The following is a 23,165-nucleotide window of genomic DNA, read 5'->3' as shown; positions in this document are numbered from 1 at the left end:
TGTTTTCACAATAGAAAAACAGGCATTCCTGTACTTTGTGTTCACCATTCTAGTCTGAATGGACTTTTCTTTCTTTTCTCCTGTTAATGAAGTAGATGAACCAACAGGACTTTCTTTTTTAATCTTCACTTGTACAATTCCCATTGGATCCTTCTCTTCAGATTACTCCTCAATCTTTATCTTCTAAAAGTAAGATTAGCAGAATAAATTTCTGTGGACATGTGGCCTCTTGGTGTAGTGGATTTTGTTAATGACAAGAGAAGAGGAAGGGACACAAGAGTCGTTTGGTTGCATGACTCTTCGTCTGTAAACTTTCGCTTCTTGGGCTTCTGGGTCAGAATATGTTTCTCTAGGTAAGAATGTGAATGGAACGTCAGATGTAATTCTTTATCTGAAGTGTGTCCTGGAAGTTGATGCATGGTTATGCTTTAACTCTCCTATTTCATACTAATGTTCCATCTCGCCTTCTCATTCCCTTTTTCAACAGGGAGAAATCCTAAAGGATTTCTGGATCTTTTTTACTTCAGACTTCAGATATGGTCTTCTTTATGCATCTTAGTTTTTAAGCCAGGTTTTAGTGAAATAAAGATGTCTTTTAAGGTCTTTTCATGGGAAAACATCAATTAGGAACTCTGAAGAGGAGTTGTCAGAGAGTTGTACAAGTGGTAATATTCTGACAGGCACATATGTTGTTTATGACCTCAAGTAATTTTGAATGGTACAAATAAAAAAATAAGTAGGAAATATCCATATTTGTTCTACTGGAAATAAAAATACTAATTCACTGGATTTGAGTTCATGTAATAATTCAAAGCTTTTCAATGTGTTTACTCAGAGTGACATGTAAAATTTAGTTACATTCTGGGGAATTTTCAGGTGAAAGTTATTAGATAGATAACACGTAAAGTTTGTGTGAATTCCTACTTTATCTTTGGATACTATGCTAATATTTCTTGATTTCACAAATTTGCAGCATATGAGTGATTTTGGAAGCATTCATAGACCTGGAATTGTTGTTGACTATCAAAACAAACCCACCAATGTGACAGTTGCTGCTGCAAGAGGAATAAAGAGAAAAATGATGCAACCATTTAATAAGCCTGGTGGAACCTTTATCAAGAAACCCAAGCTAGCAAAACCTGTGGAGAAGATGAGCCTCAGCAAATCACCTAGTAAGTAAGAAAACATAATTGCTATGGCTTAAGGTACTTCCAATTTTTTAAAAATTTGGTGCTTTTAGATAATTTTTTCATGTTCATATGACAGACTGCATAGTAATTATAATCGTAGAAATTAGATTTGTGAATCGCCTAGTGTAGTTATTAATTGGTCATGAACATCAAAATTACCCAGAGATACTTTTTAAAAATGTACATGCCCTGGGCCACCTCTCTTCCCTAAATCCTTATTTAGGATGGACTCAGAGCATCTATGTGTTTTAAAAGGCTTCTCACATGATTTTGAGTCAGTTTTGTCTTGGGTGTTATATTTATTGTTGGGAGCAATTGTTGAGGGTATAGTATTGTCCCAATACACAGAATCCCCTTTAGAGGACAAAAGGAAGACATTTTTCATGGTTCCTGATACCAGGAAAATGTGTGTTTCTTCTGAAAAATTAACTTGTTTTTAATCTTGTGGACATGACAACTCTTAGAGATAGTCACATTTCTAACTTTACATTGTTAAAATCAAGAGCCAATCTGAAAATGAAATTAAGAAAACCATTTCATTCATGCTGGCATCAACAAGACTAGATATTCAGGAATAAATTTAACAAAAGAAGTGTAGAACTTATACCTCAAAAACTGCAAAATGTTGTTGAAAGAAGTTAAAGAAGATCTAAATAAATGGAAAAACTAAGTAAGTGGTTCATAGACCTGAAGACTTAACATTGTTAAGGTGGTTATACTCCCAAACTGATCTATAGATTTAGTACAATCCCTGTCAGAATTCCACCTGACTTCTTTGCAAAAATTGACAAGTTGATTTTAAAGTTCATAGGGAATTGCAAGGCATCTAAAATAGAGGAAACAATCCTAAAAAGAAAAACAAAATAGAAAGACTCACACTCATGATTTCAAAATTTGCTACAAAGCCAAAGTAATCAAGACCTTGTGGTACTGGCACAAGGACAGACATATAGATCAACAGAACAGAACTGAGAGTCCAGAAAAAAATTCATAAAACTATGGTCAGCTGGTTTTTAAAATTTTTTTTTAACAATGTAAAGTTGGAAATGTGAATATCTCTAAGAGTTGTCATGTCCACAAGATTAAAAGCAAATTAATTTTCCAGAAGAAACACACCTTTTCCTGGTATCAGGAAGAAACATCTTTTCCTGGTATCAGGAACCATGAAAAATGTCTTCCCTTTGTCCTCTAAAGGGGATTCTGTGTATTGGGATAATACTATATCCTCAACAATAGCTCCCAACAATAAATATAACACCCAAGACAAAACTCAAAATCATGTGAGAAGCCTTTTTTTTTTTTTTTAAAGATTTTATTTATTTATTTGACAGAGAGAGACACAGCGAGAGAGGGAACACAAGCAGGGGGAGTGGGAGAGGGAGAAGCAGGCTCCCCACAGAGCAGGGAGCCCGATGCGGGACTCGATCCCAGGACCCTAGGATCATGACCTGAGCTGAAGGCAGTCGCTTAACCAAATGAGCCATCCAGGCGCCTCATGTGAGAAGCCTTTTAAAACATATAGATGTTCTGATTCCATCCTAAATAAGGAGAGGTAGACCAGGGCATGTGCATTTTTAAAGATATGTTTGTTTATTTGAGAGAGTGCAAACTGGGGGGAGGAGTAGAGCGGGGGCAGGGGAGAATCTCAGGCAGACTCCTCGCTTAGCATGGAGCCTGCTGCAGGCTCCATGTCAAAACCCTGAGATACTGACCAAGCCGAAACAAAGAATTGGAGGCTTAACCAACTGAGCCACCCAGGCGCCCCAGGGCATGTGCATTTTTAAAAAGTATCTGGGTAATTTTGATGTTCATGACTGATTAGTACTATACTAGGTGATTCACCGGTTTAACTTCTACAATTATAATTACTGTGTAGTTTGTCATATGAACATGAAAAAATTATCTAAAAGCACTGAATTCATGATGATGGTATTCAAATGAATGGAGTTTCAGAAATACTGGTTAATCTCAAACTCTGATTTTTCTGGTGAGCTCAACTTAGATTGTGGTCAGCAAGTAAACCTTGCATGTCTATTATTTTTGAAGTGGAGACTGAAAAGGGAGAATGGAAAAATGATTTTTAGTTTTGACTTTTGCTGCTATCCTAGCAAAAACTGACCCTAAAAATGAGGAAGAAGAAAAGCGACGAATTGAGGCTCGGCGAGAGAAACAAAGGCGCAGAAGAGAAAAAAACAGTGAGAAATACGGAGATGGATACAGGTTTGTGCTTAGTAGAGTCTGAAAATTGGTCTTATTAAAAACGGTTTCCTAGAAAATGCAAATACATTAATTGGAATATGAAAAAATTCATGAGCGTCAAATGAAAAGGTTTGATCAAAGATTTTTTGGTATTTATGTGCAGTCAGTACTTAGAAAATATAAGAAAAAGGAGTTACATTCATAATGGTAATCCAAAAATAAAAAATACCTGGAAATACAGTATTAAAAAGAAATACATGTCATAACATGAAGAAAACCACAAAGTCTTCTTGAGATTTGAGTACATGGAGACAGTGATATTCTTGGATAGGAAAAGTAAATATTTAGAAATGTAACAGGTTTTGTGAATCTTGATTCCAAAGAAGATTCTGTAAAAGAAGAGTAAATGAGTAGGTACTAGCTTTTCTAGATAATTGAAACATTACAAAGCTATAATAGTCAAAAATATGTGGTACCAGAAAAAGGTTATTAGTATAATAGAATTATTAACTTGTAAAAAATTGTGTTATATGTAAGAATATAATATATAATAAAGAAGAGGTTGCAAACAAAAGGGGACTTGCTTAAAAATGGGGGGAGAGGGATTGCTTGGACAACTGAATAATAAGAGAAATAGTTTAGATCCTCTTATACCAGTGAAGATGAAATCCAGGTGGATTAAAGAACCTACAAAATGGAAAATAACAGGAAACTAAAATAGAATATTTATAAATAATCGCTGCAGAAGTTTCCCCCCCCAGGCTTAAAAGTTACAGAATAAATTACAAAGGAAATAATGACCACATTATTTTAAATAAAAATTTAAAACTTGAAAGCAAACAGACTTGGAAAATACTATAAACACAAGAAATGATTAATGTCTAAGATAAATATCACCCAACCAGTATTTTTTTTTTTTTGAGAGAGAGAGAGAGAGTTGGGCGGGGCAGAGGCAGACAGAGAATCTTAAGCAGATTCCATGCTCAGCAAGGAGCCCGATGTGGGGCTCGATATCATGACCTGAGCTGAAATCAGAGTTGGATACTTAACTGACTGAACCACCCAGGCACCCCTGACCAGTGTTTTTTAAAAAGGAAGAAAACATGATGCTCAATACATGATTGGCTGAAGGAACACCAGCTAGTTAATAATTTTCAGGAAAATGTTGAAACTCACTGTAAGATAAACTGGAAATTTAAATAATAGCATGGCATTTTATTAGTGAGGAGAAAAGAAACATTGATTTACTAACAATGAAACAGTCAAAGCACACTATTATAATTTGTTGGTAACCAAATAATATGGTTATAATTACTGGGAAGCAATTAAGCAGGTTATTTATTTATTTATTTTGAGAGGGAGAGAGGGGAAGGGCAAAGGGAGAAGGAGAGAGAATCTTAAACAGGCTCCACGCCCAGCACTGAGCCCAATGCGGGGTTCCATCTCACAACCCTGAGATCCTGACATGAGCCGAAACAAGAGTTGGAAGCTTAACTGACTGAGCCACACAGGTGGCCCCAATTTAGTAGTTTTTAAAAATGTCTTGAATTTTTTTTATAGTTGGTGATCTCTCGAAGAAAATAATATAAAAGTATAAAAGAGTTTAATCTAAAAAGATGGCCATTACAGCATTGTTTGTAATAGCTCCAAACATGAAATAAATACCAGTGATAGCAAGTGGTCAAGTGTATGTAAGTTTTGATACTTCCGTTTATGGGCTCTTAGGCCATTGTTGAAAATGAAGGTTATAAAGCCTTTAGTAACATGGAGAAAATGCAGGCGAAGTAAAAAAAGTGATATATACAACATGTAAAATACGCATGAAAAAGTCGAAAAGAAAAATTTTTTTAAGGACAGTAATTTTTTTTCCATCATCTTTCTCTTAAATTACTGCTTATCCTAGGAAAATAAAGATTATAAAATTTAAAAAGTAAATTAAGTGTATTTTCTATTCAGAATATAGTTTTGCTCTTTTTTTTTAAGATTTTTATTTGAGATAGAGATCGAGTTAGAGAGAGAGAGAGAGAGAGAGAGAGAGTGTGTGTGTGTGTGTGTGTGTGTGTGTGTGTGCAAGAAGGAGGGAGGGGCAGAGGGAGAAGAAGGCTCTCCTTTGAGCAGGGAGCCTGATACGGGACTCGATCCCAGGAGCCTGGGATCATGACCTGAGCCGAAGGCAGATGCTTAACTGAACAGCCACCCAAGCGCCCCTAGTTTTGCTCTTTAAAAGTTAATTTGTTTTGTGTAGCATGAGGGGAATGAAATATTACACATTAGTGAATTTTCTAGAAGTCTAAAACTTTATGTTAGTTCAGAATATAACATTTTTAAGGCAAGCATCTGCAGAGCTTTCCATGGAGATATTTTTTAAATTGTGTTTTCTTCCATATTAAACAGGATATTCTTTGTTACTACTTGGTTTTAATATATACGTTGATTTTATTCATGTAAAATGTAGTAAAAGAAAATTCACTGGCATCTGAATTCCCAGATTTTTTTGTTTGCTTAGACTGTCTTTGATTTTAGTGAGCTCGGTATTACACTTGGCCCATAAACAGCGTGGGGGTTAGGGGCGCCAACCCTCCACACAGTCACAAATCCATGTCTAACTTTGGATTCCTGCAAAACTGCTAATAGCCACCTGTTGACTAGAAGTCTTACTGATAACATAAACAGTTGATTTAACACATATTTTGTATGTTACATGTATTATATACTCTATTACAATAAAGTAAGCTAGAGAAAAGAAAATATTAAGAAAATCCTAGGGATAGATAAAATACATTTACAGAATTGTGCTGTAGAAAATCTGCACACAAGGAACCTGTGCCTTTCAAACCACTGTTGTTCAGGGGTCAGCTGTACTTGTATAATCTTTGTGTCCAGCTTCAGTAACTTTTTCCTGTGTTCTTTCTGATTTGTTACTCATAATTTGTAAACAATAAGATTAAGTTAATTAAGAATTAACTCATGAAAAGAAGTTCTAGTATTTAAGAGGCAGCTAGATTTGGTCCTTATGAGTATCTCTGCCACTGTTGCTAGAATTCCTTCTTTTGACAGGGGTGGAAACAAATTGAAATGAACTCTGTTTCAGGTGTGTAGGAATCTGGAGATGTTTTACATTATAAGATTAATTTTTCTATTTACTCTATGAATACTTCCCCCTTTAAAAATTGTAGCTTTGGATAGGATATATCCATGTTATGTAATAAATATGTGACTTGGAGAAAATGAAAAAACTGAACTTTCATTTAGCTGTTTTCTCCATAACTCTAAATATAAATCTGAGGATATAAGCCAAAGAATGTCAGTTCAATTAAATTGTCATTTTAGGATAAGAACCATTTAAAATAGTCTAAACTTATTTTAATTTATCAGAGCAGTTTTATTTTGAGTTAGGAAGATAAGAGATTGACAGTAAATAACTATTCTTATGATACGTTCTTTTTGGATATTTGAATGCTTTCAATATAATAAAGAAGGGAACCTGAGGGGAAGAGGACAGGGGTGTGAGAGGTATAGACAAACAACAGTATATGGGGAAGAGTGCCAAAAGAGAAGTACAAAGTGTCTTACAGGAGATGACTTCTCAGTAGGAGTGCAGGAAAATCAGGGAAATGGTTGAAGGTGGTATTTCAACTGACTCAGGGAGGGTAGGATTGCAGTAGGAGCTGTTAGGCAGCCCAGGTAGAGGCCATGGCTTGAAGTCAAAGCAAAGAAACAGGGATGTTTCATTGACATTCAGGAAATGGAAAGCTGTGTAGATTGAAAATGAATCTAGTGGGGGTTGAAAAGTGTAATCTAATTTAAATAATGAAGACATACCGTGTGCCAGATACTGTTAACGGTATTTAGTGGTTAAAGCCAAAAAGATACAGGAGAGATTAAAAACCTTCTTAAATGGTAACTAAAAGTGTTTTGACTTTGTTTTTTGAGGCTTAAGTCCGTGAAGCTGGTATTTTGAGCAATGAAGTGCTGTTGCCTCCTTGAGGAAATGACAATTATTAATTGAATTATTACTATGTGCCAGGAACTGTCCTAAGGGCTTTCTATATGTTAATTTTTTTAATCGTCACAGTGCTTCTGTAAGGGTTTTCATCTCATAAAGATCAGAAAACTGAGGCCCAGAGAAGTTAAGTAATTTGCCCAACATCACACAAGAGGACTAGGATATAAACCCAGGAGTAGGCTCTAAATCCTATCCTATAATCTTAACCAGGAAAATAAATAGAATAGTGGTATAAAGAATTAGTTGGAAAATGGAGACTGGAGACAAACCAGTTAAGAAACTGTTGTCATAATTCAAGGAAAAGGAAATAACAAGAATACATAAGGCAGGAATACTTTATGGGAGGAAAAAGGGAAATTCATATTCGAGTGGCTCCTAATCCAGGCTGGTCAGTCATCCTGAAGTGGTCCCTAGAGGGCAGGCTTTTGCTCACCCAAGAGCTCCAGGAGAGTGAATTACGGTTGTCTGGCGTTCCACCTGGCTTTGTTGATACTGCCTTGGTGGATTGCAAGCTAAGAGTGGAACAGAAAATAAAATAAGTAGTGGAACTTTGGAACTTGATATTTTTTGAAGTTTGCTTTGGCTTTCTAACTAGTCTAGGCTTGAAGTGGATAGCTTAGGACTAGATTAAGTAGATCCACTGATTCCATCGTTTGTACCCAGAAGCTCCAGGGTGGGCCAGAAATGCAAAGTGGTATAATAACAGTTTTGTCCAAATAGGTATTTAAATAAATACTGGTTTTTCTGACTTCAACTAAATTTAGATCAACCATAAAATGGAATAAAGGAAATCATTTATGCTGGTAAAATTAGTTTTATTGGTGTGGTCTTATGAACTCTAAGTAAATAAGGTAATATTTAAAGAAAAACTTTTTTTTTCTTTATAGAATGGCATTCACATGTTCATTTTGTAAATTCCGAACATTTGAAGAAAAAGATATTGAACTACATCTGGAAAGTTCTTCACACCAGGAAACACTAGATCATATTCAGAAACAAACCAAATTTGATAAAGTAGTTATGGAGTTTTTGCATGTAAGTAGCTGTTTTTAAAATGAGAAGCACTTTATCTGATATCTTAATTTTTTACTTTTTCAGTTTCCCATCTCTCTCCCATTTTAAGTTTCTAAAAATTTAGTTTACTGTTTAAAGAGTTCTTAAAAAAAATTAGCTCAGAATTAGATGTGAATTCCTCTGTAATAGATTTTAGATTTGTAATTTGAGAGATGATTTTATGTTTTTCACATTACTTTCTAGCAGAGGTGTCAGGAAAAGGATTCCTTTAACAACTGTTTATTGATGCAGAATCAGCTATCATTCACTGAGAGTCTACTCTGTACCTTGTGCTGTGCTGGGTACTTTCATTCATTGTTTCATTTGAGCCTCAGCACAACTCCTTTTTATCATGAAAGATCATGCTCAAAGCAGTGTAGTGACTCAGTTAAGTGGCAGTCTGAATTCAGAGCCAGAGAGTGAGTGTCTGTTTGGTGTCCTTTATATTATCAGTGTGTGGTCACCAGTTCAACAGTTTTTCTTGAATGCTTAACAAAAGGTGCTGTGCAGGGACCAAAGACACAGATACCACCCTCTGTGAACTAACGGTAATTGGAAAGAGAACACTCTCGTATATCCACAGATGGCACAGTTAAGTTGAAGGGCCAGGAGTGAGAATGTAGGCGGGGGGTTTGAAGAAGGGGAGGATAGTTGGGGCCAGGGATGCTTAAGGAGGGGACTAGAGCTAGACTGCTAATTGTACATAAGTTAATTTGGACAAAAGCATGCAATTGTTATGGGATTAGAAATACAATGATCATTCATTCCTCCATATCCTTGCAGAATTGTGTACCTTTATAAACATTTCTTTCTGTAATTTCATTCCTTAACTGGTTCCTAGTTGTCATTTAGGACTTAAGTACTCAACTGCTTTGAGAAGACCTCTTAACTCTCCTTGATTTCTCTTGTTCTTTATGCCTAAAGTACATTTTTTTCTTTTTAAATTTTTATTTAAATTCTAGTTAGTTAACATATAGTGCAATATTGGTTTCAGGAGTAGAATTCAATGATTCATCACTTATATACAACACCCAGTGCTCATCATGACAAGTGCCCTCTTTAATGCCCATTCCCCCATCTAGCCCATCCCCCACCCACCTCCTTCCATCAACCCTCAGGTTGTTCTCTATTGTTGAGTCTCTTTTGGTTTGTTTCCCTCTCTCTCTCCCCCCACCCCCCTTTTTCTATGTTCATCTGTTTTGTTTCCAAATTTAATTTAATTCCACATATGAGTGAAAGAAATCCCATGGTATTTGCCTTTTCTGACTGGCTTATTTCGCTTAGCATAATACACTCTAGCTCCATCCATGTCATGGCAAATGGCACAATTTCCTTTTTTTTGATGGCTGAGTAATATTCCACTGTGTTTATCCATTCATCAGTCAGTGGACATTTGGTCTCTTTCCATAGGTTGGCTATTGTTGATATAAAATACATTTTGAAAGCAAATACTTTTTATAAGTGTCTTAGTAATTTCTTTGTATTTTATGATAGTCTTTTTCAACTGAATTGTAAGCTCCTTGAGAACAGATATTAGTTCTTCTGTAACAGAGGTTATCTTCCATAGGCTGAGTTTGCTGCTAAGCGTATTCTAAGTGCTCACTGAGAACTTTTTGGCTTTCTTCCTATTTGTTTTATAGGAATGTATGGTGAATAAATTCAAGAAAACATCTATTCGTAAGCAACAGACAAATAATCAAACAGAAGTAGTTAAAATAATTGAAAAAGATGTTATGGAAGGTAAGTATTTAAACAAATTATTTTGGAAGTTTACATTTTTTTTTACATACCATACCCTATTTCAGTGTAAATGATGCCTTCTAGAGTGATTGAGTTCATAGTCAAATGTGGTAGCCGTGAGTAGGTTATTAGAAATGAACTCCTTTGACTTCCTCTTCTCATGCTTATAAGTTATCACTATCTACCGTTATGTCTCTCACTTGTTACAAGAAAAACCAGCTTTTCCTCTAGATGGAAGTGAATTCTTCCATCTTTCTTCTGTCTTATTCCTTCTCATCTCTTTAAGGACTTCTGCTCAAATAGTGAACTCTTCTGTTTTTTAGTCTTTCTTTTTTGATTCTGTTTCTGAAGCCTACGCTTTCATCTTTAAAAAAGAAAAAAACTCTCCAAAGAAACAAAGGAAAAGAAAAGAAAAACAGACACTAGTTTCCCTAACTAATTAACTTGCTTTTCTCCTTGAACAACCATGCTTCTTTAAGCATAGTCCACACTGATCTGTTTATTCACTGCCCATTACTACTTTTCCACAGTAGAACACTTTCTGCTACCAGTGGTCTCCTGAAACTGCTCTGATGGAGATTTCTTTTTCTTTTTTTTTTTTTTTAAAGATTTTATTTATTTATTTGAGAGAGCGAGAATGAGAGAGAGTACATGAGAGGGGGGAGGGTCAGAGGGAGAAGCAGGCTCCTCGCCGAGCAGGGAGCCCGATGCGGGACTCGATCCCGGGACTCCAGGATCATGACCTGAGCCAAAGGCAGTCGCTCAACCAACTGAGCCACCCAGGCGCCCTGATGGAGATTTCTGACACCAGCTTCAGCAGGTTCTTCTGAATCATTATCTTACTTCTGCAGCATTTTTTACTCTTCTTTGTGAATCTGCTTCCTCCCCTGGATTCTGTGGTATATCACTGTCCTGATGATCTTTATTACCTTGCTGTTGTTTATTTGTGCTTTTCTTTCTCCATGAGGGTTTTACAAGTTGGTATTTCCCGCTGCTCTTCCTTAGTTCCATGATCTTCTCTTTTTTATCCCTTCCTCATGATTTGATTTGCAGAGATAGTAAACTAACGCCTATATGTTGATTACTTGTACATTTATATCCCTAGCACAGATCTCTCCTCTGAACCCTAGTCTCGAACATCCAACTGCCCACTGCCTTCTCTCTTTAGCAGTCTCACAAAATCCGTGTATCAAAAAAATTTGTATACTCTTTGAGCATCCTCCACCCCATACGGAAAAATAACAAAAACCCTGTTGATCTGTCTCTTATCTACCTTGGAAGGTGGCCCCATGATCAAAGCCTTCTAGGAGTATGAAGTTAGCCCTAAGTAATTTTATTTTACTATATCTGTAACATTGTATCTTATCACTTCTGTCTTTTAAATATCTTTCAGGTCTGCTTCTTTACCTCCTTAAATATTACATTTGTTCAAATCTCTATCTGTTCTCTTGGCAATTATTATTTTCCTAACTAGTTTCCATACTTCCAGTCTGTGTTATCTCTAATTCTACTGCATGACTTTTATTAATAATTTAAGAATTTTAGCTGGTTCTCCATCCTCTCCAGGATAAATTTCAAATTCCTATGCCTGGCATGCAAAGATTTCCATGGTATTGGCCCTGGTCTTTTTTCTCTTTTGTCCTTTCTTTATTCTTAGCGCCCCAGCCATACTGAATTACTTGCAATTCCCATAAAGTGCCATTTTCTCTCACACCTTTCCCTTGCATATATTTACATCTTTACCTATAATAAATCTTGATCACAGTTTTCAGGATCCAACATGTATTTTGTTTCTTGTCAATCCAATCTTGACATCTTTTTTCCTATCCCTCCCCACCCACATTTATTATGGAAATTCTTTTCTTACTAAAAAATCAACATTTGTCTTCTTTTATGTTATATTTTTAGGGGATGGACTTCTAGGCCTCAGAACATGATTGTATAACATGATTAGGAAATATAATGTAATTATACTTTCTAATTTTATCTGTTATCCATATTTTAAACTATATGTGTAGATTTATGAGATGTGGTAGAAAAACTTAACATAACCTACATACTTCGATCCTTTTTTGGGAAGAAGGGGTTATAAATAACCATGGAAACAAAATAATAAAAACTTGTTTTGTCAGAAATAAGAATATGTAAATCATTACTTTTCTTATTAATAACTGGCTTTCTTTTGTAGGTGTTACTGCAGATGATCACATGATGAAAGTAGAGACTGTTCACTGCAGTGCGTGCAGTGTGTATATCCCTGCTTTACATAGCTCTGTGCAGCAGCACCTAAAATCTCCTGATCATATCAAAGGGAAGCAGGTAAGTTTTGATCTGTCTTAATTAAGTCATTGAATTATTCATCAGTCCTTTATTGTCCTTTAAAGATCATTGTTTCACACCTAACCTGCTTCCATACAGCCTATTAATCTGTGTAAAAAACTATAAAGATTACCTAGAGGGGCAGTGTAGCATAGTAGTTAAGCATGGTGGTTAAGGTTGGGCTCTGGAGCAAGAATTCCTGGGTTTGAATTCTGGTTCAGTATATAACATGTGGTAAGCAAGGAAATTAACTTTTCTTTGTCTAAGTTTCCTTACCTGTAAAATAGAGATGGATAATCATTCTACTCTTGCATAACTGTTTAAAGATAAAGTTAAAGTATAAACAACACTTAAAATGGTGCCTGACTAGTATAAGCCTTACGTAGTGTAAGCTTACATAGTGTAAGCCTTCAGGAAATCATAGCTGTTGAATTGTTCTTTTCATGAACACTTTTTTAAGTTTGTACAAAATAGTTTTATGAGGAGAGAGAGTGTGTGTATGTGTGTTTTAGATCAAAAAAGAAAGATTTGATTATAGCATAAGTTTTTCTGATGGCTGGGAAAAATAAACTACTATTATCAGTTATTATCTATTGTTATATTTCTGAGTAGAATTTACTCAGAAATTCTAGGAAAAATGTACTGTTTTCTTTTTGATTGGCATATTTCTGCATTTGTATTGGTTGATTTTATTTAGTCCAGTTTATTTAAAATAAGAAGTGTTTATATTGTGGGAAACTAGCTCGTTTGAGAAGCAAATTTAAAAATTCAAATAATAAAGACTTAAGTTTTATTTATTTTTTTAAGATTTATTTAGAGAGCGAGAGAATGCGTGCACATGTGCATGCATGTGCACAAGCGAGCGGGGCGGGTGAGGGCCAGGGGGAAGAGGATCCTGAAGCAAACTCTCCACTGAGTGTGGAGCCCAACCCTGGGCTCAATCCCAGGACCCCAAGATCATGACCTCAGCTGAAATCAAGAGTCGGCTACTTAACAGACTGAGCCACCCAGGTGCCCCCAAAGACTTAAGTTTTAAATAGAACATACCTGAGTCTTAAATTCATATTTTGTATTGATGTGATTCTCAATTAACTCAGACTTTGTTAGCCACTTTGAGCACATATAATCTTTTAAAAATCTTTGTACTTTCTCTTCTCTTTTGATATCCCCTTGACACCTTTTTGGCAACTAGACATTCCATATTATTATCTTTCCTCCTTTATATAATATAGTCTTACGCTAACTACAGTCCAGAGGAAGACTAATTACTCTAGCAGTATGAAAAATTATTCTTTCTTTTTTGATAGCATGAAAATTAGTAGTTGGAAGAGTTGGGGCAGGGAGACGTGCACGTGGAATAGGAAGGAGAGAAAGCAGCTATCTAGTAGATCTAGGTGTATCATATTTGGTGACTGAGTGTTTTTTAATGAGTCTGATTGGCTTACTGAATCATTGTTTTAATCCATGGATGATTTAGATTGTATCACAATAGCTGTTGTTGCTTTATAACTTAATATGCCAGAAAGTAAATCATTTAAATCCTAAGAATTTGAGCATACAATGTTGTTTTAATTATAGAAATATTTTCATGGTATGGTTTTCAAGTATCTCAGTGTGTTCTATTTTTCATAGGCTTATAAGGAGCAAATAAAAAGAGAAAGTGTCTTGACTGCAACAAGCATTTTAAATAATCCAATAGTGAAGGCACGATATGAACGTTTTGTTAAGGTAAGATTTTACGGCAAAACCTTTTTAGGTTATATCGTAGTATCTTTATAATTGAATGGTGACATAGTAACTACGATGTCTAAATATAGTGCAACATTAGGAAGAATTTTACTTAATATCTTGCATATAGGTAAAACATCCTTTTTCCTAATTGTTGGGATTTTTTGGGTGAGGGAACAATAAGCCATTCTTCTCTTATCCCTTTCTCACTCTGGATCATTTGAGAGATATGCAGGAGTCTGATAGAAGATCAAAATGTCACCTTTATTCTTGATTTTTATTTATTTTTTATTTTATTTTATTGAAGATTTTATTTATTTATTTATTTGAGATAGCGAGAGAGAGAGCATGAGCAGGGGGCAGATGGAGAGGGAGAAGCAGATTCCATGCTGAGCAGGGAGCCCAACACGGGCCCCCATCTCAGGACCCCAGGGTTATGACCTGAGCAGAAGGCAGATGCTTAACTGACTGAGCCACCCAGGTACCCCTATTCTTGATTTTTAAAGAAAGGACAGCTTGGGGATATGTCTTACGTGTGTAGTTACTGTGGACCTTTTCTATTTCACTTCTAAGTTAGATAAACTTACCTCTCCTCAGCCTCTGTTACTGGTTCAGCTAGACAGCAGTAGGCTTCCCCTAGTTTACCACATGGCCTGGCCTACAATAGACTAGAATGCACCCTGTCTGTTGCTAGGAAGACCCAAAAGAGGGGACCAAGAAAGGACTAAGTTTTACATGCCCAGTTTCTTCTTCGAAGCATATTAATTGGTTAAGTTGTTCTTCCTTGGATAAAAGTTGGAGGGAAAGTGGGAAGTCAGATATGCTGCTTCAGAAAAAGCTCCCTCATGGAATCAGGAGGCCAGGAGGAGGTTTGTGCTGAATGTTAGTAAACGCAGATGTGAATAATTAGGTACCCCTGGCACACTGCTTCTTAGGATTTTTAGCCATATGCTCTTGTGGTAATCCTTCTTTACATAAAATTCTTTACATATTATGTATACTTATTGTACAAATAAGAATTTACTATTATTCAGGAAATTAACAGAAATACATTTTAGAGGTTAGCTTTTGAGTCTTTGTAAAATAATACCTCATTTAAAATAATCCTACACTGAAGATAGCTGTTATGTTGAAAATTTGTAAGTCTATTATTTACATTTGTAACTAAATCTTGATTTTATGGATTAGAGAAGTTTGTTTATTTTGGCTATTGTAGTGATTAACAGGTACTTTGTGAAGAAGCCTGATTGACCATTAACTTACACCTCAACCAAGTGACTTACAAGCTGAATAAATCTCAATTCTTTCATCTTGTTCCTGAGGGTCCTATTTTCTGATTTGTCATATTTGTCACTTTTACTACATTCTTGGCACCATTTTTAAAAGGTGAATGCAGAAATTGTAACAGTAATGCAGTCCAACAACAACAACAAAAAAATAGTGACTGCAGCCCTAATTGAAATTCAATTTTTGGGGAGATATGGCATCAAAAAGGTAAGAGCTAATTGCTAAATGAGGAAAAATTAGATTTTTATCCTTGCTATATCACAAACTTTTGAGAAGTTAATAATGGTTTCTATTGATGTATGAAAGTAATAATGAGAGAAGAATACAGATGTGAGTTTCTGTGTAGACTTTTCAAGCTACACTTGAGAGTCACTTCATGGAATGAGAGACATCACTGGTGGGAGTGTCTTTCTCATGTGCATATTGTGGAGAAAGTGCCTGAACTGAGGAGAACTCTTCTAGAATTTTTTTACTATGAATGTGATCCATGGACCAGCAATATTGGCATCTCCTGGGAGTTCATTAGAAATGCAGTTTCATTTGAACAAGATCCCAGCTGATTCATAGACATGTTAAAATTCAAGAAGCACTGGTGTCACATTACTCAGTGATGTCCCTTTGTTCAGCTTTCCTATCTGCTCTGTTCCCTGCTGTTATTCCCCAGAACATCCTCTGCCCATGGTCAGCACTGTTCATCACTTAAAACTCTTTAACCTTTAAGTGCTCTCAGTCTGACAAAATATCTTTTTAAATCTTTGTCCCATGAAAATAATCAATTCATCAATTTCCCCTAATTCTCCAACTGTATCACCTTGTTCTACCTTCACGCTCTGGCCTGGATACTCATGGTCAGTCCTTATAACAATGCAGTGCTGCCATTCTAAAATTCCTCACTTACTTGTTCTGCCACTTAGCAGTTCCCAGCACTATGCCATGATTAGCTTTTTTTTTTTTTTTTTTTTTTTAAGATTTTATATATTTGAGGCGAGAGAGAGAGGGATTGAGAGCACAAGCAGTGGGGGAGAGGCAGAAAGAGAAGCAGACTCCCCACCGAGCAGGGAGCCCGATGCTGGAGCTTGATCCCAGGACCTGGAGATCATGACCTGAGCCGAAGGCAGACACTTAACGAAGATAAGGGTGGCGAAGGTGCCACCCAGGTGCCCGTCTGGTTAGCTTTATTAACTATCTTGCTATAGATGTCATGGAATTGTACCAATACTGTGTTTGCTAGATTTTCACTGCAGTTCACAGTAATTTTGCCTATTACCATTCAATGTAATGTGCTTCCTACAGTGACTGTTTCAAAGCTTTTCCACTCTTACCGTATCTAGATTTCATCCTTACTCTCTTTACTTCCCATGTTCTTATCACTTCTCTTGCTTTAGGGAGATTGAGACCATTAGATGTGAACTGTAAGTTTTTTCCTTCCTGTATTAGATTTATGTACCTTACTCTCACCTTTATTGTTACCTGTGAAGAAAGATACCCCCTTTTTGCCCTTCACCTGTATTCTTGTTTTCATCAGTTTTCTAACTCTCCTTGCTTGTATCTTACTTGTTCCCTGTTTATTATTTTATTCTTCTACAAACAGACATGCTTATAAGTTCCCTAAACTAAAAATGACTTGACTTTTCCTACTCTGCCCCTTCCAATCTTATCTTTTCTCTTATCACCATACTTAGAAAGGTAGTTTACCTTGCATTGTGCTCTGTACTTCAGCTCTTTAACTTGGTAGTTCTCAATTGGAGACATGTAATTAGAATTCCTTGTGAAGCTGAAATCAGACAAAAAGCTGCCTAGGCCCTCTTTAAGACCTTCTGAATTAGAGTTTCCCAAACTTCTCATTAATATCTCGTGAAATGCTTCTTCTTTTTTTTTTTTTTTTAAAGATCCCATTTATTTATTTGAGAGAGAGCAAGCACATGAGAGGGGGGAGGGTCAGAGGGAGAAGCAGACTCCCTGCCGAGCAGGGAGCCCGATGTGGACTCGATCCCGGGACTCCAGGATCGTGACCTGAGCCGAAGGCAGTCGCTTAACCAACTGAGCCACCCAGGCGCCCCTCGTGAAATGCTTCTTAAGTATGCAGGTTACCAGGTCTCTCCCCTGGAAAATTTTCATTCAGGAGGTTTGAAATTGATTCAGGAACTTTTGTTTTTAGCAAGAGCTCTAGTACTTGACTAAATTAAAGTCTCAGAGTGTGGGACTTGGGCCTGTGGGTTTTGAGAGCTTAGAGGAAATTACGAAGATTCATTCTTGGGCAGTCATTGCTGTCCAGCTTACACTTACGTCATACTTTTGGAACTGCTCTAAGATAACTGGTGACTTAATTTTCAAATAAATTTTTTTAACATTTTTTATTTACTATTTTAAACATGTGAAAGTTAAGGGGATAGTGTAACAAATCCCCCAAGTACCCTCACTCAACTTTAATAATTATCAACTCTAGTGACCTTTTTCAGTTCTTTTCTAGTATTACCTCTTTGCATCATTTGATACTGTTAATATGTCACTTATTCTTGAAACTTTGTTTTGCCAGATAATAGTTTACTGTCCTGGGTTTCCTCCTGCACTGAGTATTTTTTTCTTTTTTTCCTAACTTCTGTCCCTATGTATAGGCATTTTCAGTGGGTTTTTATCATCAGCCCTTTTATTCTGCTTACTTCCCTGGCCCTTTTATTCTACTTATTTCCTTGGCCTCACTATTCACTCTGTGCAAACAATTCACAAATCTCAATGTCTTTACTTTGAACTCTCTTCTCTTTTGAGTTGTGAATTTAAAGCTGCCTCTTAGACATTTAGACATCTTTTTTTTTTTTTTTAAAGATTTTATTTATTTGACAGTGAGAGATACAGCGAGAGAGGGAACACAAGCAGGGGGAGTGGGAGAGGGAGAAGCAGGCACCCCGCGGAGCAGGGAGCCCGATGCAGGGCTCAATCCCAGGACCCCGGGATCATGACCTGAGCCGAAGGCAGACGCTTAACGACTGAGCCACCCAGGCGCCCCGACATTTAGACATCTTAAATTCTAATTATATATAGCATACATCTGCTTCTTCCACTTTTGCCATCCTAATTTACATATTCTGTTAATGGTGCCGCTACATCTTTTACACTCCTTTCCTGGATTAGTAGAGTAACCGCTTCACTAGTATTTCTTCTCTTATGACTTCAGTTCATCCTGTTCATTCCTACCGATGGGTCTTGAAGTATAGCACCAGGCTTAACTTTGCTGTTTAATAACCTTCATTGCCTCTTCATTTCTTACTATATTAATACAGCCTTCTGATATGGTCTAGTTTATGAGACTTAATCCAGACACATAATTCAAGTATTTATATAAATTAAAATAATAAAGTTGTATCTGTGAATGTTAGTGAATTACGGATTTTTTTTTTTTTTTAAGATTTTATTTATTTATTTGAGAGAGAGACAGCACGAGCAGGGGCAGAGGCAGCGGGAGAGGGAGAAGCACACTCCCTGCTGATCAGGGAGCCTGATGCAGGGCTCGATCCCAGCACCCCAAGATTATGACCTGAGCCAAAGGCAGACGCTTAACTGACTGAGTCACCCAGGCACCCGTAGTGAACTAAAGATTTATCTACTTTTTTAAAGTAAAAGTAAGGTGTATCTAATAGGTACCTGATTTTCATTCATTTGAATTTTAAAAAAGACTTGATTTTCATTTGAGTGTTTTAAAGAGATCCTACCACGGTAGTACCTTGAGTCCTGGTGTAATTTAGTAGAACATAAATCTTTGCTTTATCTACTTAATTTCTACCAAAACCCATATTTGCTTTTGTCATATACATATGATTTTAGAAATTCAGTTAGGAAAATGCAGCCTTTAAGCATTCCAGTTTATGGGATATAAAGTAGTGACTTTAGTAATTTATATACCCCCATTGGTATGAAATAGGTACTGAACAATTATTTAGTGAATTTGTCATGAGTTAAAAAGCTTCAAATTATATTTATTTTTAATGTTATAGCAAATAAAAATTTCACTGATAACAAAAATGAATGTACTGATTTTAAAAGCTATTTTTCCTCATGCTTTTTAGGGTGAGAATCCTTTTGAAATTCAAGATCATTCTCAAGATCAACAAATAGAAGGAGATGAGGAAGAGGAAGAAAAGATTGATGAACCTATTGAAGAAGAGGAGGAGGAGGAAGAGGAAGAAGAGGAGGAAGTGGGGGAAGTAGAGGAAGTAGAAGAAGTGGAGGAAGCAGAGGAAGTGGGAGAAGGAGGAGGAGTAGAGGGAGTAGGAGACACAGAGGAAGCAGGGGACATAGAGGCAGTGGGGGAAGGAGAGGCAGCGGGGGAAGGAGAGGCAGCGGGGGAAGGAGAGGCAGTGGGAGAAGGAGAGGCAGTAGAGGAAGAAGCAAAGGAAGAGCCTGTTGACTTCCCTGTTGACCAACCTGAAGAAAATTAAATATAAGGTATTAGTCAGATTTAAAAGAAGCTTTAAATTTCTCTCCTAATATGGAAAAGGGTAAGAATTTTAATAGTTTAAAATATGAGAATTAACACCCATGTTGCATGCATTCCACACATTCAGATTTGTTTTATATAATTTCTAAATGTTTGGCATTTGTTTAATAAAATAAAGGTAAGACTATTTTAGTTTAGTTTTTATAGCTACCAAACTTAGATTAGATAAATTGTTTGTATAATTTTTAAGCTTAATTTTTATTACTTTATTGGTGTTAAGGATAACAGATGTGTATTGTTAGTATATTTACTCTAATCATTTGAACTTAAATGCTGCTGTTGGGAGTATATATTCAAGTGTGCGTTAATGTTTTGAATACTTACCCTGGAAGAGATAAATTGGGCAAGTATTTTGTGCTCTGACTGTGTATTTTTTTACGGCATTGGACATTGAATAGTAATTTGCGTTAAGATACGCTTAAAGGCTTTTTGTGACCATGTTTCCCTTTGTAGCAATAAAATGATTTTTACAAAAACTCTTTCCCTGGATTAGCAATTTTAAATGAAACAGAATTCATTAATTAAATGAGTATTTAAAATGAGATTTTTGCCTTAATGTAGGAATTTAGCTCACAGATATATCAAGATGATTGAGAAGAGTTGAATTAAAGAAAAAATTTACTTCAAACATTTTTTAAAAGTACTACTAAAATATTTTTTAACATATTTCAAGTTGAGGTCAGTCTATAACTGACTTGTTTATACTTGTTTCAGTTCCTTCCTTTTCTTTATGCCTATGTCAGTTCTTGAAATCTTCTTGAAAATACATTTGGATACAAATAATTTTTTATAGTTGTGTTTGTTCTTTTGTCATCTCTGTTTTTAGCTGAAGAACCAAGAAACAATCACTTTTCTAAAAAAGTATTTCTCTCTTGAATTTTTTTTTTTTTAACTTCTGTAGTTTATAGGCTTACATACTGAAAAAGAGAAGATGAGATTGACAGTCTATTTTCAAATGACCGTCTGTGTCACTGAAAAGTAGTGCTCTTATTTCTTTGAATCTTCACTCTGGCCTCTTTTGAGAGAGGGACTCTCAGTGAAATAAACTAGCTTCCCAAAATTTTGAGGCATTGAATGGATGAGTATACGTACGGGAATATTAAGTAATTTTAAAGCATTAAGTACATGAATGTATAGGCATTTGTAGCATTTCACGGGTAATTTCTCTTTTTGCATACAACAGAGCTTTTAAAAATACATTTTTGGGGGCCAATATGGGTTCATTGTTTTGGGCTAATTTGCTTATCTTTAAGCTTTAAGTCCTTTGTATCCACTTATAGGAATTTAGAGCCAAATAAGAGGTTAGTTGAAGACTGGAGAAATTTGGATCCTAGATAAGAGTCTGTATTTACTTAAATAGGCTTCAGAAAGCCTTTGTGCTCAGGAGTTAAAATTTTAAGGATAATAGGACTTGATCAGCGGTCTTGATTCTCACTTACTTATTTAGTTTCTCCTTTATTTGAAAACATTTATGTAGGGGTAAGGTAAAAGGAGAACAGATCCCTTTGGATTATAATTAGTGGGTTCTTTTGGTACTAAGTAGGGTGTTTTTTTAAAAAAAATGTCCCTAGTAATTTGAGATTTGAAACTTTTGGAAAGAATCCTATAACAAGAATCTGTAGAACAACTTCTAAGTAAGCATTTTATTTATTTATTTGATTTTTAAAAAGATTTTAAGTAATCTCTATACCCAGCATGGGGCTCGAACTCAAAACCCCAAGATCAAGAGTCTGACACTTCACTGAGTGAGCCAGCCAGGTGCCCCATAAATGTTTTAGAATAGGAGATAATATCTAAGTAGTAATTTTGGTGGGAAACATGTAAAAACCTTTATTCAGACTAGCTTATTTGCAAGGTATTATTATTAATAAAGGTATTTTGTTATTGTACTTACTTCAGAAATTCAAATTTATGTATATCCTATTAGATAATTTGTAGATAGGCAGTTTAATTTGCAGGCAGATTAATTTTTGTGATCCTTTGAGTTTATATTTTCAATACTTTTGTGCTAAGAATTTATATGATATCCTTAATAACATTTCAGCTTCTGTTATCCAAGTATTACTTGTTTATTAAAAATCTAAACATGTGGTTTTAATAACCAAAGAAATTTATTTACAACTTACACAGTTGTTTAAGCCAGATGCCTAGGGACCATCCTATATTCTTCCCTTTTTCTCACCTCCCACCTCCAGTCTATCAGAAAGTCTGTGTTTTCTACTTCCAAAATTTATCTTCCCCCTCTTCCATGTCTTCTGCTACCAATCCCAGTTCAAGTCCCCATCATCTCTTTTCTGGACTATTAAAATACTTTATAAACTAATCTTGTTTCTAGTTTTGCCCTGCTAGATTCAGTTTTCCACACAGAAGTCTAGTCTTCTAAAAATATAATAAAGATAATACTAGTCTCCTGCTTCTTTTTGTATCTGTACGTTTACTCATGGTAATCAGGCCTGGCCTAGCATTCCTGCTTTATATCATGCTGTTCTCACTGGCCATGGTGGCCTTCTGTTAGTTTTTAAATGAAGCTCTTCCCTATGTCCAGACCTTTGCACTTTCTGTAATCTATACCTGTCAGCTTTTTTTGGACTCTTTATCCTTTAGGTCACCTTAAATGTTAAGACGAGGTGTTTCTAAGGAAACATAAGAGCAGTAGTTCTTAAATTTTTGTAAAAGTAAGGATTTGGGGCCCCTGTACCCCAGATTTACTAGACCATATTCTTGGGAGATGATGTATTTTCATAGATACCCAGGTGATTCTGATGGTAGTGGTCAGTGATTGCATTTCAAGAACACTTACAGTGGCCTCTACTTTCTAGTGCATACAACTCCTGTATCAAAGCAGGGGCTTCTGCCCTTTAGTCGACAGGCACAGGTTTGGGGAATTCTCATAATGTTTTACAAAAGCATTGGAATGACCTGTTACAAATTTCTGGGAGTCAGAAAACTGGACCTTGTTCTTGTTTTTGTTCTTTTACTCCCATTAGGTTATGTAATTCTTACAAGTTGAAGTTCTAATAATAGAACTAACAGTTTTCCCATATAACAAGCTCTTTCATATCATTCCCCTACTTGAAATCCTTTATTGGCTTTTTATACATGTCTGTGTAACATCCAGATTCTTTTGATATGGCCTCTGTGGTTCTGTATA

General features: G+C 35.8%; 1 protein-coding gene across 6 annotated transcripts in view; it reads left to right on the top strand.

Moving 5' to 3' along the window:
• ZNF326 (zinc finger protein 326) overlaps nt 1-21,562 on the top strand; it is a 36,450-nt gene extending 14,888 nt beyond the window's left edge. For 3 of the 6 annotated variants that reach the window (XM_064588861.1, XM_064588859.1, XM_064588862.1), the window contains 8 exons: nt 974-1,172; nt 3,275-3,410; nt 8,283-8,430; nt 10,089-10,188; nt 12,377-12,507; nt 14,140-14,235; nt 15,622-15,729; nt 19,584-21,562. In XM_064588861.1, coding sequence (XP_064444931.1) covers nt 974-1,172; nt 3,275-3,410; nt 8,283-8,430; nt 10,089-10,188; nt 12,377-12,507; nt 14,140-14,235; nt 15,622-15,729; nt 19,584-19,955 — 1,290 coding nt within the window. In that variant the 3' untranslated portion in view covers nt 19,956-21,562. The remainder of the gene's footprint in view (nt 1-973; nt 1,173-3,274; nt 3,411-8,282; nt 8,431-10,088; nt 10,189-12,376; nt 12,508-14,139; nt 14,236-15,621; nt 15,730-19,583) is intronic. The other 3 variants (XM_054512753.2, XM_045897230.3, XM_064588860.1) reach the window with 3 other exon arrangements.
• Nucleotides 21,563-23,165: the final 1,603 nt, after the last annotated feature.

This window comes from Mirounga angustirostris, unplaced genomic scaffold, assembly GCF_029215605.1.
Source record: "Mirounga angustirostris isolate CCGP_5_RB_7025 unplaced genomic scaffold, mMirAng1.0.hap1 SCAF_4, whole genome shotgun sequence".
Lineage (NCBI taxonomy): Eukaryota > Metazoa > Chordata > Mammalia > Carnivora > Phocidae > Mirounga > Mirounga angustirostris.
Note: the sequence above shows the minus strand (reverse complement) of the source record. Positions and strands in the feature narration are given on the sequence as shown.